The sequence below is a fragment of the Trachypithecus francoisi genome, unplaced genomic scaffold (genome assembly GCF_009764315.1).
Source record: "Trachypithecus francoisi isolate TF-2019V2 unplaced genomic scaffold, Tfra_2.0 Lachesis_group9, whole genome shotgun sequence".
Classification (NCBI taxonomy): Eukaryota; Metazoa; Chordata; class Mammalia; order Primates; family Cercopithecidae; genus Trachypithecus; species Trachypithecus francoisi.
In genome coordinates this window covers 37106061-37121600 of record NW_022681474.1, presented here as the reverse complement: position 1 = coordinate 37121600, position 15540 = coordinate 37106061, and the positions used below count along the sequence as shown (strand labels likewise).

At 37.7% G+C, this 15540-nt stretch overlaps 1 protein-coding gene across 2 annotated transcripts in view; it reads right to left on the bottom strand.

Annotated features, from left to right (window-relative positions):
- Nucleotides 1–15540, bottom strand: part of MCU (mitochondrial calcium uniporter) — a 209138-nt gene that overhangs the window by 49422 nt on the left and 144176 nt on the right. For both annotated transcript variants that reach the window (XR_004436772.1, XM_033209775.1), the window contains one exon: nt 909–978. Coding sequence is in view for 1 of the 2 variants with exons in the window: in XM_033209775.1 (XP_033065666.1) it covers nt 909–978 (70 nt within the window). In the remaining variant the exon portion in view is untranslated. The remainder of the gene's footprint in view (nt 1–908; nt 979–15540) is intronic.

Here is a 15540-nt window from a genome sequence, read left to right as displayed (position 1 = left end):
AAATGGCAGTAAGAGTTGTAAACACATCTCCCTCCGCTACCATAAAAACAACAAAGGTTTGGATCCTGTCACCAGTTTATAGCATCATAGACCTTTACAAAGGATTGCATGTGGCCTCCAAGCATCTGTTTATCCCTTCCCACATCAAAGAAGATTATTATAGTCCTATACCTAAGTAGGGAAAAAGACAAGCAAGAGTAGGAGGTCTCAGACTTTGAATTCCTTCTGTCTAGGCTCTGATACAACAAGAGGCTGGAGTGTTTGATCATTACCCATAATGTGAAGACCCAATGGTTGGAAAACACAAAAGATGGTGCTTCTGTGATCTTCACATTAACTATGTCCCTAGTTTTAACAGATAAATGAGGCCGGGCACAGTGGCTCACGCCTATAATCCCAGCACCTTGGGAGGCTGAGGTGGATGGATCACGTGAGGCCAGGTGTTCGAGACCAGTCTGGCCAATACGGTGAAACCCTATCTCTACAAAAAATATAAAAATTAGTTGGGCATGGTGGTGCTCGCCTGTTCCCAGCTGCTCAGGCGGCTGAGGCAGGAGAATTGCTTGAACCCAGGAAGCGAAGGCTGCACTGAGCTGAGATCACGCCATTGCACTCCACCTGGGCAACAGACCAAGGCTTCATCTCAAAAATAAAAAATAAAAGATATATGATCATTTAATCTATGAAGTCTTAATGGATCTTAGTGTTTCTTCTTGGTTTCTTCTCTAAACTCACTAGATCCTCATCCAAATTTTATTTTCCTTCTCCTCCTTTCTCTCTCTAATCCCTAAGCCCACCTTAAGTGAAAGAGTATGGTTTATAAATTTTTGTGTCAGATAGAGAATAGGAAACATTGAGCTAAGAGGGAAATAATATTAGACATAAAAGGTGGATTTGCTGAAACTCACCATCAGAGGGCACAACAGTACTGCAATAAACAACTCCCAAATTCTGCCAGGAAGAGATCCTTTGGTGTACCTAGACAACATAAAAGATATATCTACTGTCAGAATGGAACAACAAACACATACTTATGTGTGTGTATATAATAAATATATAAATATGATTACTTAAGTAATACGTATGCTTTGTAGAAAACTTTAAAAATACAGATAAAAGAAAATAAAAGTCTTTCAAACTCTTTTCATCCTAAAATAATAGTGGTGAACATTTTGGTGTTTTCAAGATTTATGCAAACACATTTACATATACAAACACAAGTATACATGTTACATTAAACAAAATTAGAATTATACAAATCATGTTTTATGTACTTTGAAAAACACTTAATATAGATTCTAGGTACTATCAGGCCTCAAGTAAACTTTCTGGCTTTTTCTTCCTCTGGTTACCTTTCAGACCTGCATCTCCTTCCTATCTCTTACCAGGTATAAGAGTTATTAAGTAGCTGTATCAATAATTTACTATTATGGAGTAGGTATCTGGGTCTTTATGTTCACTCTCCTTTTTAAAAAACTTGGAGAGGCAACCTCACTACTTGAGTCCTTAATCATGACCGCTTCAGAGTGTTAGAAAAAATCACTCCCACTCACATCCACCTCTACTACTTCCTTGAAGAGCAATGTCACTGTGGATGTGGATCTGGAACTCAGGTTCTCATAACTAAACCATGTTTCAGAATGAATACTGAATACATTTTTCACTTGCCAAATACTTTATTCCTTTGTATCTTTTACTTTCCCAGCCCCAAAAAGTATCAAAGGAAGAGGAAGGGCAGGCATTAACTGAATAAAATCCAATATACCTGCTTCAGGCCTGACATATTCCATTCCATCAGCACAAAGAAAAGTCATTTAGCATCTACTAAGCTGTATTAAGGTGTGCATTGTCACAGAGTCCTAAATGATTTTTCTTTGTGCTGATGTACTTCATATGACTATCATTAATTTCCATCTCGTTTCAACTTGAGAGCATGCAGAAATGTGAGACTGACATTTATAAAAAATCTAAATAAATAATTTAAAAATTACTTGAGACTCGGCTCACAGCTAGTTTAGTTTTAAATCTTTGATTCATTAGGAATTACTCCTAGTCAAAGTTAGTAAGTAGAAATCTAATTTCCCTCTAATGACAACATAGCTGTCCCATACAATGAATAATACATCTTTTCCTTTCTTATTTGAAATGTTATCTTTATAATTTTCCAGATCATTACATGAATTTGGATCTATTTCTGAACTTCTATTCTGCTCATGCTCTAGTAGCCACATTGTTTTAACATTCTAGTCTTATATTTCAGTGTCTAGTAGGGCTAGTTTTCCTTTATTACTTTTCTTTAAGAAATCTCCCAGTTATTCTTATTTGTTTCTCCATGAACTTTAGAGTCAGTTTATCTAGACGCGCACACACACGCACAGCTATTGGTTTCAAAAAAACAATATCATGCAGTGGTTAAAAGCACAGAATCTGAAATAACCTTGCCTGAGTTCATTTTGTAGTTCAGTAACTTTAACTGCAACTCCTGGGCAAGTTATTAACTTCTTTGTGCCTTGGTTTCTTCACTGAAAAATGGGCAAAAAGTGATACTAACATCACCCATGTAAAGTAGTTGTGAGGACTAAATGAGTAATACATATAAAGTCCTTAGAACATGCCTGGCATAGAGTACATTCTCAATAAATACTAGTTATATCTTGTTGTGAGATATTAACTTCATGGGTTACAAAAGGATTTTGATTTTTGCCAAAGAATCTTGTAAGTCTTTGCATTTAAGTCTCTGTTTGTATTTCTGAGAAGCACTTTAAAGTTGTTTTCAAGCAGATCTTGTACGCTCTTTTTCCTCGTGTAATGGTTTTTGTACTAAGTCTTATCCAATATTAGGAACATGATCCCTGCATGTTTGAGTTTGCATATGCCTATTACAGCTTTGCGTGTTCTTTAATTTTGTTATCCTTTCTGAGTTTCTTTGCTTTCATTTTCTTAGTAATCTGATCTGGGAATGTTTTAATAGGAGATTAGCCTATATACTTTAATTAATATAGCATACATATTTAAGCTCTTATCTGTTATGAAATTGTATGTGATGCTTTCCAAAGTAAAAATACTTTACTAGTGACTGGGCATGGTATCTTGCGCCAGTAATCACAGCACTTTGGGAGGCTGAGTGAGAGGACTGCTTGAGCCCAGGAGTTAGAAGAGGCTGCAGTGGTCTATGATCGTGCCATTGCACTCCAGCCTGGGCAACAGAGTGAGACCTCATTTCTTAAAAAACATTAAAATAAAATTACTCCATGATTTGGGCTTACTTTGTTTATGCACATATTCCTTCTGATAATAAAAAAGGTTTACTTTTTTGTTCTAGCAGCTACTTCAGAGTAAAAGTCTGAAGTCTTTTAACGGCCTCTGAAAGTCCAATATTCTCTGATATCCCATTATCTCTGACTTCGTCGCATACCACTCTCCCTCCTATATTACTGTGCTTTACCCCTTTACACTCTTCCCTCTTTTTTTTTTTTTTTTTTTTTTGAGACGGAGTCTCGCTGTGTCGCCCAGGCTGGAGTGCAGTGGCGCGATCTCGGCTCACTGCAAGCTCCGCCTCCCGGGTTCCCGCCATTCTCCCGGCTCAGCCTCCGAGTAGCTGGGACTACAGGCGCCCGCCACCGCGCCCGGCTAGTTTTTTTTTTTATTTTTAGTAGAGATGGGGTTTCACCGTGTTAGCCAGGATGGTCTCGATCTCCTGACCTCGTGATCCACCCGCCTCGGCCTCCCAAAGTGCTGGGATTACAGGCTTGAGCCACCACGCCCGGCCTTCTTCCCTGTTTCTTGAGCCCAGCTACGTTTTTGCTTCAGGGCCTTTGCAATAGCAACTACCTTTGCTTAGAATACTGTCTCTCTAGGTAACTATCTGGCTCCCTCAGTTCCTTCAAATATTTGTTCAAATTTCATTGTCTGACTAAGGTCTACTCACCCACTTCAAAAAAAGCAATCTAATCAATGGGTACTCCTAATCCTTTTATGCTGTATTTCTCCCCATACATTTAACACCTCTTAACAAATTACTTATTATTTTTATTTTGTTTGTCTCCTCCAACCCACGAAGCAAAAATTTTCATCTGTTTTGGTCACTGACAGTGCTTGGCAAATAACAAGTCCTCATCAAATACATGTTAGGCAAAAAAAAAAAAAAAAAACCTATATTTTATAGTTTTTTTTATGTTATAACTATAGTTTTACATAAAATATACTGTAATATATAAAAATCCTATCTCTATTATCAGCAATGATTAATACAGCTATGTTTCTTTTTTCTTTCCCTCTACTACTCGGTTTAGTTTATTAGATTATTTCTCTTAGCGTTTACCTTTCGCTCTAACCAACGTATCTATGTATCAACTATAGACTCCCCTCCACTCCAATCTTAAGATTTTACTAGATTTATTGATTTCAAATGACATCTTTTGACAGGTTGTTATAGAACATGACAACATCATTTATTTCCTCATCGACTTTCATTACTGCACTGTCAAGGTTTTAACGATTCATATTCTGCTCTGTAAATCTAATTTCCACATTTGTTTTAGTCTTAATGTTATAGATCAATGGACTCTATGTTCACTGCCAATACTTTAGCTGTAGTTTCTCCTTTCATTTCTTGGTTGGCTGCACTTCTTCCTGTAGAAGTAGGACTCATAAAAGCTAAATTTCCTGTAGCTTGGCATGTTAATTTCTAAATTAATCTTTCCTTGAGGATTTGGAAGGGAAAGTATCAGTGTTGAATGCTGCTTTGGAGAAGTCTGAGGTCAGCAGCTTCCTTTGGAGAACTGTGCTTGGCTGGCTTTGTTGGGGATCTGCAACCATAGGTGTCATTCCTCAGGGTTTCCCCACACACCTCTATTTGACCTTCACTGGATCTGACAACCTTCCTTTATATAATAAGTGTTTTGGAATTGCAGAGATCTCCCTAGTTGTGCTGAAGATGGGGCTTGTATTTTTGTCTTATTCTCCTTCCTATTCCAGGATGTGAGAAGAGAAGGGAGAAACTGCTGCCTTTACTGGGCCATTATTTGTTTATGTAGTAACTTTTAAATACTGACATCTTCAAACACATACAGTAGGAAGCACAGTGTGAAGAAATCTCATGAACCCATCATCTGCTTCTATATTTATCATCATTTTATCAAATTCAGTTTATCTATATCCACCCAGTTTTTTCCCTTCAGTATATCTTAGAAGGAAATCCCAACCATCATATCATTTCAATATACATACACTGGGCTGTTTTAAAACAGAAATCCTCTGTCCTCTATGATTTCATAAATTATCCTTAACAATAATAAAAGATGTTTTTGTGGGGCAGAGAACCACATCATTACATGGCTGGTTATGAGTAATATTTGTTAGATGATATAGAACATGGGTGGGCAGGCTGGCTGCCAGTTTTTGTAAATAAATTTTATTAGAACATAACAAAACTCATTCATTTACTTACTCTCTATACCCCACTCCACTACTTTCACATCACAACAGCAAAATTGAGTGGTTGGTATACAGCTGCAAGAGTTGAGTAGCTGCAACAGAGACCACATGGCCCACACAAAGTATCAAATATTTACCATCTGGCCCTTTAAGAAAATGTTTGCTGATCCTTGCTTATAGAACAGTTTCTGTAGTTTTGGGATAATTCACTTTCTCAAAGTCCTTCCCACCTACTTCTATAATGACACTGGCAATTATAAAGTACCACATATTAAGTATTTACAAACACACATATAAGTCCTTTTTTTCCTTTAAACCTCCAGAAGTTTAGAGTCTAATAAAGATAACAAAAACAAAAATTATTTTCCTCTTGCCTTTTTTCCTTGAAATATGGCAACAACAAACACAAAACAAACAAAAAAAACCAAGGAAGCAATTATAAGAGCTCAAGATCAAAGAACCATTGCTATTCTAAACTCTTCCATAACTCCCCTAAATTGAAAATATTTCATGGTTTAAATTTTGTATTTTTAACATGTCACAAGAAAATAATAAGTTTTTAAAAGTTTTTTTCCTTTACTGTTTAGGTTTTTTTTTTCCTCCCCCTTTACTTTCCTTGGAAGCTTTTAATAAATATTTGACTGATGCTGAAAGTCTGAAAAATATACCAGGAAGTTAAAAAAGAAAGAAAAGTCAGCAAAAACAATCAGGCAAATGGTATGTGATATTTACATATTTAAAGTTCACAGGCAGATACCAAGATTAAAGTCAATTAAGTTAAATCTTGGCAGACACAAAGATTAAACTTCAGTAAAGTTAATTATTTAGAAAGTATTTCCAAAATTATCAGAGAAAGGGAAAATGTCTAGGATTTTTTTTTTTTTTTCTTAGTGTCTCTCTATTGCCCAGGCTGGAGTGTAGTGTGGCATGATCTTGGCTCACTGCAATCTCTGCCTTCTGGGTTCAAGCGATTCTCCTGGCTCAGCCTCCTGAGTAGCTGGGACTACAGGCGAGCACCAACCATGCCCGGCCAATTTTTGTATTTTTTAGTAGAGACAGGGTTTCACCATGTTGGCCAGGCTGGTCTCGAACTCATGAACTCAAGTGATCTGCACATCTTGGCCTCCCAAAGTGCTAGGATCACAGGCATTAGCCAAGGCGCCCAGCCTCCCTAGAAATATTGGTGCCAAATGAATAAGGTGATTTGGTGCCCCCATAGTTCCTTGAAAAGAAACGGCAAGTTTATTCTTTTGGTACCAGTCCATATCTTTAATAAGTAACTTGAGAACTTTAAGGAAAATCAGGGACTTGAAACTAAAAAAAAGTATAACGTCTGCTGTAGTATTATAATCATTTACCTTTGATCTTAATCCCTAGTGTTATCAATTTAGAGTTAGGCTACAAAACACTGTAACTTTATTTCTCCAAAACGTAAGATTTAAGCCAATAAAAATTAAACTTTAGAATGATAAAAAAGATATTTTATGCCCTCAGAAAAGTATTAAAGTCAAAATTTACTTTTAAATTCCTTACTGTGATCGTAAATTATTCAACTATACTTAATCATCTTTCATAGTTCAAAAGAGCAAACTCAGCAGTATACTCCTTCCAGAAACTTGGGAGGGATTGTCAAATCTAAATAACCTGTCAATAGCCCCAAAATATTCACAGTCAATTAGACATCAGGCTAAAGGAAGGGGAATGGTGAGGGGGAGGAAGGGAGGGAGGGGCGGGGAGGAAGGGAGAGAGAGAGAGAAAAAAAAAAAAGAAAGAGAAGGAAAGTTATTTTCTTACTAACCTAGTTCCCTTTAAGAAAATCTTGGAATCTAATTTCATTAAGAAACAAACACCTACCAACTACATCAAACTAAACTATATTAACTGCATCAAACCGCTTTAGATGGAATAACTGTATCTATGTATTTGTCCATGGCTAAAATCTTATTATAAATAGCCTCACTCTGCCTCAAGTTTGGATATGTCCACTTGTATCTCCCTGTTACATTTCCCTTAGCACAACATGGAATGCTTATAAAATGAACCCCTTTCAATAATGTTCCAAAAATTTCGTTTCTAAGACCAGAGTACCCATATTTCAGCAACTTTGCCAAACCTGTCTCCAAAATTCAGTGCTTGTATGGATACTCCAATTAGCAGTATAAACTATTTCAGTTGGTCTAAAGCAAGACACACCTATAACAGCTTACACAGCTTGGGATCAGTCTTTTTCTATATCCCTGAAACAGCAAAGTTGTTGAAACATCCTATCAGCAACATTTACTACTTCTAATCTACTGATATACTAAATAAGGGCTGTGGCTTTAACCTGGAGATTGGATAGTGGGGGAAAACACTGGAGTGGGAAGACTTGGGCCCACTTCCACAACTCACTATCTTGAATTTCCACTTCTAAGTCTCTGTTTCTTCATCTGTTAAAAATAATGCAACAATGATAACAAAACCATTTCACAAGGCTGGTTTCACTTAAGGAAAGTGACAATATAAACATGACAACACTTGAATGACTAATATTCTACAGAAACAAATGCAAAATAAACCTTCAAAATCCTTAAGAGATTGACTCAACATAAAAAATTTAATTACTATAATACATTTCAAAAACCACAACTATCTCTAAACAGAGATAATATACAAAATAAACATCTTATGATGTTAAAGGTAGAAATCTGAGGTTTTAAAAGAGTATCTCTTCAGATACCAAAATAAAACACATTTGAAGATTTGTTGTTTTACTGCTAAGCTACTCCGAGAAATAAAAGTAATTATGATTTCTGTAAGCATTTTTTGATACAGAGTACAAATTTCTCCCTATATATTAAAGGTCTGTTTTATTTTTGACTGACGTAGGTACTAATGCATTCCATGTTGTACTGAGATGGTCATTGAATGTGTTGTTCATTATTACTTTTTAAAAACTAAAAACCCAAATGCAAAGATCTTTACTTAAAGGATTCACTGGCACATAAAACTTAGCATTTATACCTTTTAACAATCATTTATGCAATTCAAAGCAGCATATAGATTTAGATGTAAGGGAATAAAGTCCAAATGTAAACCCCATGCGAACAGAAACTCTAAGTATTCCCCCGTTATCTGTGAGGGATATGTTCTTCTAAGACTCTCAGTGGATGCCTGAAGCCACTGACAGTACCAAACCCTATGTTTTTTCATATAAATACATACCTATGGATAAAGTTTAATTTATAAATCAGGCACAGTAAGAGATTAACAATAATAAAATAGAATAATTACAACAATATATTGTAATAAATGTTATACAAATGTGGTCTCTTAAAATATCTTATTGTACTGTAAGTGGATGATTTACGCCTTGAGTAGGACAGAGTGGGACAGTGTAGGACTGTGTGAGATCTCACCACACTACTCAGGACAGTGCACCATTTAAAACTTAATTATTTCTAGCATTTTTCATTTAATATTTTCAGACTGCAGCTGACTGTGGGTAGTGAAAACCACAAAAAGTGAAACAGCAGGTGAGGGGGAACCACTGTACTGTATCTGTTAAATGAATAAATGTAGTTGGCTTGTAGAGTTTTATTGAGAGTAAAAATGGAACTTCATTTGGTTGCCCTTTTTGATAGACAGTTCAGTTTGGCAATGGTTCTTTTCATCACCTGAATTCATATTTCCTTACACAGTGCCATTAAAGCCTGTGGAATCTCAATGCATTTGCTGACATAACAATGTTGGGGAACTAGTTGCACATATTGAGATAAAACTTCCTTCTTAAAGTGCCATAAAAGTTAGGAAAATACAAACTTTACAAAATATTTTATTTTGGTTTGGTGATGGATAAACAGGTGTTAGTTACATTTGTGTCTATACCTAATAGAACTAAAAGGGTTTATATTTTTAAGTGTTTTTTTTCCTACTTTGATGATGCCTAGGGCCTGAGAAATCTGTGTTTGTTTTAGAAAATGGTACTCAAGGCCAGGCGCGGTGGCTCAAGCCTGTAATCCCAGCACTTTGGGAGGCCGAGACGGGCGGATCACGAGGTCAGGAGATCGAGACCATCCTGGCTAACACGGTGAAACCCCGTCTCTACTAAAAATACAAAAACTAGCTGGGCGAGGTGGCAGGCGCCTGTAGTCCCAGCTGCTCGGGAGGCTGAGGCAGGAGAATGGTGTGAACCCGGGAGGCGGAGCTTGCAGTGAGCTGAGATCCGGCCACTGCACTCCAGTCCGGGCGACAGAGCGAGACTCTGCCTCCAAAAAAAAAAAAAGAAAATGGTACTCAAAATGTAGTCCATGGATCTGGGGCATCAGCATCACCTGGGAACTTGTTAGAATGTCGATTCTCAGGCCCCACCTCCGACCTACTGAATCAGAATCTGCATTTTAACAAGGTCACCAGGAAATTCACACGCACATTAAAGTTTGAGAAGCACTACCACAGTTCATGCAAATGAGTTCAAAGGGATGCATTAGTTAGCTAGGAACAGTATTGTCAGACCCTTCACTATTCTCATTTATCAAGACCCCAGCATAAGCAACTAGGGCTCATAGAGAGGAAACACCACATAGCAGAAACCGATGCATTGAGTTTCAAAGGCTAGATTCTAGTCTCATCTCTAGTTGCATGACCTTGAATCTTAGTTCTCATCTGTAAAATGCATGGGTTATATAACATACATTGTAAGGCCCTTCCAACTCTGAAAGTCTATTAATTCATGAAAATAAATACAAATACATTCTTTCCTGACACACAAGACACACACTACAAAGTAGTTTAGAGAAACAATTCAACCATATGTGATAGAATAAGAAATTGGGGGCCGGGCGCGGTGGCTCAAGCCTGTAATCCCAGCACTTTGGGAGGCCGAGACGGGCGGATCACGAGGTCAGGAGATCAAGACCATCCTGGCTAATACGGTGAAACCCCGTCTCTACTAAAAATACAAAAACTAGCCGGGCGAGGTGGCGGGCGCCTGTAGTCCCAGCTACTTGGGAGGCTGAGGCAGGAGAATGGCGGAAACCCAGGAGGCGGAGCTTGCAGTGAGCTGAGATCTGGCCACTGCACTCCAGTCCGGGCGACAGAGCCAGACTCCGCCTCAAAAAAAAAAAAAAAAAAAAAAGAAATTGGGCCTACTTAATGCTATGGGGCCTTGTCTATCGATTACTTTGTATTTATTTGGTTTGAAAAATCAACCTCTTTGTTTTCCCACTTGGTTTCTGGAAGATGCAGAGTGGTGAATAACTTAGGAAGTGGGTGGTTGCTATTAATAACTTCTCTCACTGCTTCCTTTGTTCTTGAATACTGATAAAACACAGGTAACAGACAGGATTCTGGAAAAATTAAAAACAAATTTGGAATTGTACAAGAGCAAGAGGATGTTATTGTTCTTAGAAAAAACATGGCTGAAATATTTAGAGGTGAAAGATTATGATGCCTGACACTGTCAGATCAGGAAACAATAATATGCATATGTATACATATACACGTGTGCATGCACATAGGTAGAGAGAAATAAAGCAAATGTGGCAAAAGATGAGTAACTGGTGAATCTAGGTAATGGATATAAGACTGTACTTTGTAGTCTTTCCGCAATTTTTCTGTAGGTTTGAATTTTTTCAAAATAAAAAATTAAGAGAGAAAAAGAGTTATAAATATCTACTGACCCAATTGTGCTCTGTTGTATGCTTCTCTTTTTTAAGGTGAAATATAACAGATTTATTTACTTTTCTGTAACCTTTAAAAGGCATCAGAAAAGCTAGGATAGAAGAAAACAAGATCAGTATAGAATTTCAGTAATGTACACTCCCATGTTGCTACTTTATCTTAACCTTGACTTACAGACTTAACTTTTTTCTCAGGTAACGCTAAAATAAAAGGGGGAAAAGAAATGCTCGTGAGAAGTCATCTCAAATCTTCTTTGTATTAATGAGGTAAACAATTTCAAATCAAGAAGTATATGCTTTGTGTGATTTTCATTTTTGCTCTAGCTTCAGTTAATAACAAAAAGAATGCAGTTACCACTCACAAATATAAATAACTATAGGCCTTTCTTATTCCCCTGCAATGAGAGGGATACAACAGCTGCTATAAAAATCACTCTCTACCCTCCCATGTGTTGTATGAGTGTGAAACTCATACCATGAAAAGAAAAAAATATAAAAAGAGAAAGTTATAGCGAAGTAGCTGGTTTTGTTTTAGAATTCTTTTTCCACTTACTGTAAGTTATTTTACTTAATTACAAATAAAATAAATACGCTACCTACATTTCTAACATAATTGTCTCATTTAGTTACAAACCTCAAAACTGGAATAACAGAAATCATGGGCCAGGCGTGGTGGTTCATGCCTGTAATCCCAGCACTTTGGGAGGCCGAGGCAGGCGGATTACCTGAGGTCAAGAGTTCAAGACCAGCCTGATCAACATGGTGAAACTCCATCTCTATTGAAAAAAAAACATACGGCCAGGCACAGTGGCTCAAGCCTGTAATCCCAGCACTTTGGGAGGCCGAGGTGGGTGGATCAGGAGGTCAGGAGTTCGAGACCAGCCTGGCCAACATGGTGAAACCCCGTCTCTACTAAAAATATGAAAATTAGCCAGGCGTGGTGGCATGCGCCTGTATTCCCAGCTACTCAGGAGGCTGAGGCAGGAGAATCACTTGAACCTCGGAAGCGGAGGCTGCAGTGAACTGAGATCGTGCCATTGCACTCTAGCCTGGATGACAAAGTGAGACTCCATCTAAAAAAAAAAAAAAAAATTAGCCAGGCGTGGTGGCAGACACCTGTAAACCCAGCTACTCGGGAGGCTGAGGCAAGAGAATTGCTTGAACCCAGGAGGTGGAGGTTGCAGTGAGCCAAAATCGCACCACTGCAGTCCAGCCTGGGTGACAAGAGCAAAACCCTGTCTCAAAAAAAAAAAAAAGAAAGAAAGAAAGAAGAAAGAAAGAAAGAAAGAAAGAAAGAAATCATGTACCAGCTGACTAATAAGATTCCTTCATTCCTTCCAGATTTTATCCAGTAGGAATGCCATAAGAACAACAAATCACATTCCATTAATTGGAGATTTTAAAGCATTCATAAAGGCCTTTTTGGGGATAGTATGGAGGGACAGGGTCTCACTCTGCCATCAAGACTAGAGTGCAGCAGTATGATCCTAGCTCACTACATCCTTGACCTCCTGGGCTCAAGTGATCCTCCTGCCTCAGCCTCCTGAGTAGCTGGGATATGCCACTGTGCTAAGTTTTTTAATTTTTGTAGAGATGAGGTTTGGCTATGTTGCCAGGGCTGGTCTTGAACTCCTGACCTCAAGGAATCCTCCCAACTAGGCCTCCCAAAGTGCTAGGATTACAGCTATGAGCCACTGTGCTGGCCCATAAGTCTTACTTGTCTTTAACTCTTTGGCTTCAAACAAATGCACTAATTTTGATAGCCTCTATTCTCTTCCTCTACCTTTAGCTAAGGGGACTTATTTTTATTTGCTTGGTTTTTAAAAATACCCTTAACAAAGCCATGCCAAGGTGTAACTTCACATAATGAACAGATTAAGATTAATACCAAAGAATAACAGTCATTAAAGGTCTTAGTGCAGTATAAAGCGGAAGATCAAATAAGAGAGTTAAGATGATTTTCACATATAATTCAAAACTGAAAACATTCAACCCAGAATGGTCCTCAGCCCACTCTGCCTATGACTCCAGCTGACCTCTCCTGTCTGGTTAGGGATCACATGGGGACCAGTCTCTTAGCAAGCCATTCTAAATCACAACTTTACACAGTTGAGAGACCAGCAGATGCTTATTTGCATATAAAGAAAGAATACCATTACTAACATCACTACCATCTTCTATATTTTCTGAGCATGCACAGGGCCCAATTTGCAGTCTTTTTGTGACTGCCTTCTTTCACTTAGCGTGATGTTTTCAAGGCTCATCTATGTTGTAGCACATACTGGTACTTAATTCCTTTTTATTACCAAATGATATTCCATTGTATGGATATATGACATTTTGTTTATCCATTCATCAGTCAGTGACTGTTTGGGTTGTTTCCACTTTTTAGCTATTATGAATAATGCTGCTATAGACATTCATGTACGAGTTTTTGTACGAACATATATTTTCCTTCTTCTTGGATAGCTATCTAGGAGTAGAATTGTGGGGTCCCATGGGAACTCTGATAACATTGTGAGGAAACGCCATACTATTTATATAAAGTGGATGCTATTTTTATATTACATTTGCATTTACAGTGAGGGTTCCAGTTTCTCTATATCCTTACTGACACTTGATACTGTCTTTTTTCTCTTTTTTTTTTTTTTGAGACAGGGTCTCACTCTGTTGCCCAGGCTGAGTATAGTGGCACAATCAAGACTCACTGCAGCTTTGATCTCCTGGGCTCCAAGCAATCCTCCTGCCCTGGCCTCTCAAAGTGCTGGGATTACAGGTGGGAGCCACTGTACCCAGTCCTATCTGTCTTTTCAATTATACTATCTTGTGGATGTTAAATGGTATCTCATTGTGGCCTTGATTTCCATTTCTCTGATAAGTAATGATGTTGAGCATCTTTTCATATGCTTACTGACCACCTTTATATCTTCATTGGAAAAATGCCTACTCAGAATCTTTGCCCATTTTTACATTGGGTTGTCTTTTTATTACCAAGTTTAGTGTTGGTTTTTGGGAAGTCATGTTACTCTAGGAATTTGTCCATTTTGCATGAAATTTTAAATGAATTGACATAAAGTTGTTCAGAATACCCTCATAACTTTTTAATGGCCATAGAATGTGTAGTGGCACTGCCTTTTTTTGTTGTTCCTAGTATTAGTAAACTATGACTACTTTTTCTTGATCTGTCAGTCTTGGTTGTTATTTCCTTATTTATTTAGAGAAGGAGTATCGCTCTGTTGCCCATGCTGGAGTGCAGCGGCGCGATCTTGGCTTACTGTGACCTCCGCCTCCCAGGTTCAAGCAATTCTCCTGCCTCAGCCTCCTAGTAGCTGGGATTGGTGTCTGGGACGGGTGTCTGTCACCACGCCCGGCTAATTTTTGTATTTTTAGTAGACATGGGGTTTCACTATGTTGGCCAAGCTGGTATTGAACTCCTGACCTTCGGTGATCCGCCCACCTCAGCCTCCCAAAGTGCTGGGATTACAGACGTGAGCCACCGCCAGCCCAGCCGTTATTTCTTCTTTGATGCAGATTTCAAATACCAGAAGATTTTCCAGTGAAAACATAATTTCTATCTTAATTCCACTGTGGTTAGAGAACATACTCTGTATGATTTAAATCCTTTGAAATTTATTAGGACTTGCTTTATGGTCTAACTGTGGTCAGCTGGAAAATGTTCCACGTGCACTTGAAAAAAGCAAGAATCCCATAATACTTTTTGTTGGATTTGATGTTGCCATGGGCTTTTAATACCAGCTGAGTTGAAGTTGACATTTTTGTGTGTATGACAAAGGGCTTAACTTTGTTTCTTCACAGCCTAGAGAGATATTCTATCCCTGTAAAGTCAAGATTTTCAAGAAATTGTTCTGAGGAACTTTCTAAATATAATATGCTGCCACCCTAAACATTGTGGAGTAAAAGTCAAGCAGAAAAGCATGCTTTTGGAACTCAAGCATGGATATCAATCTTATTGAGACTGGAAAGAAAGATTGGACTGGGTCATTTTCATTCTCCAGATTTACATAAATCAATTGGTTTTTAAAGCAGTTTTCTAGAAGGAATACACATTATTCAAAAACTTTCTCACAAATAAATCATAATATTTAAACACCAGATGAAATTTAAAATTTGCTGATTACTTCACTACATTTTATATGACGGGTGCATTTCATTAAGAAAATGTTGATCCTTGTACTTCATGCAGGCCTTGAAGACCAAAAGTTTTAGTTAAAAAAAAAAAAAAATTAAGTCTTACAAGCCTGTTTGACTTTTGTCATGGATCTTTGTTCCCGTTCTAGTTTGTTTCCTACAATATAGGAACCAATCACTTCTCTCAGACAGGAGTAATGATCACAAAGAAGTTACAAAGTTAACAAAAAATGGGACAATGCTTTAGAAATAAAGGAAAAATCAATTCCAGTTAGCAGAATGGGCACTGAATCTA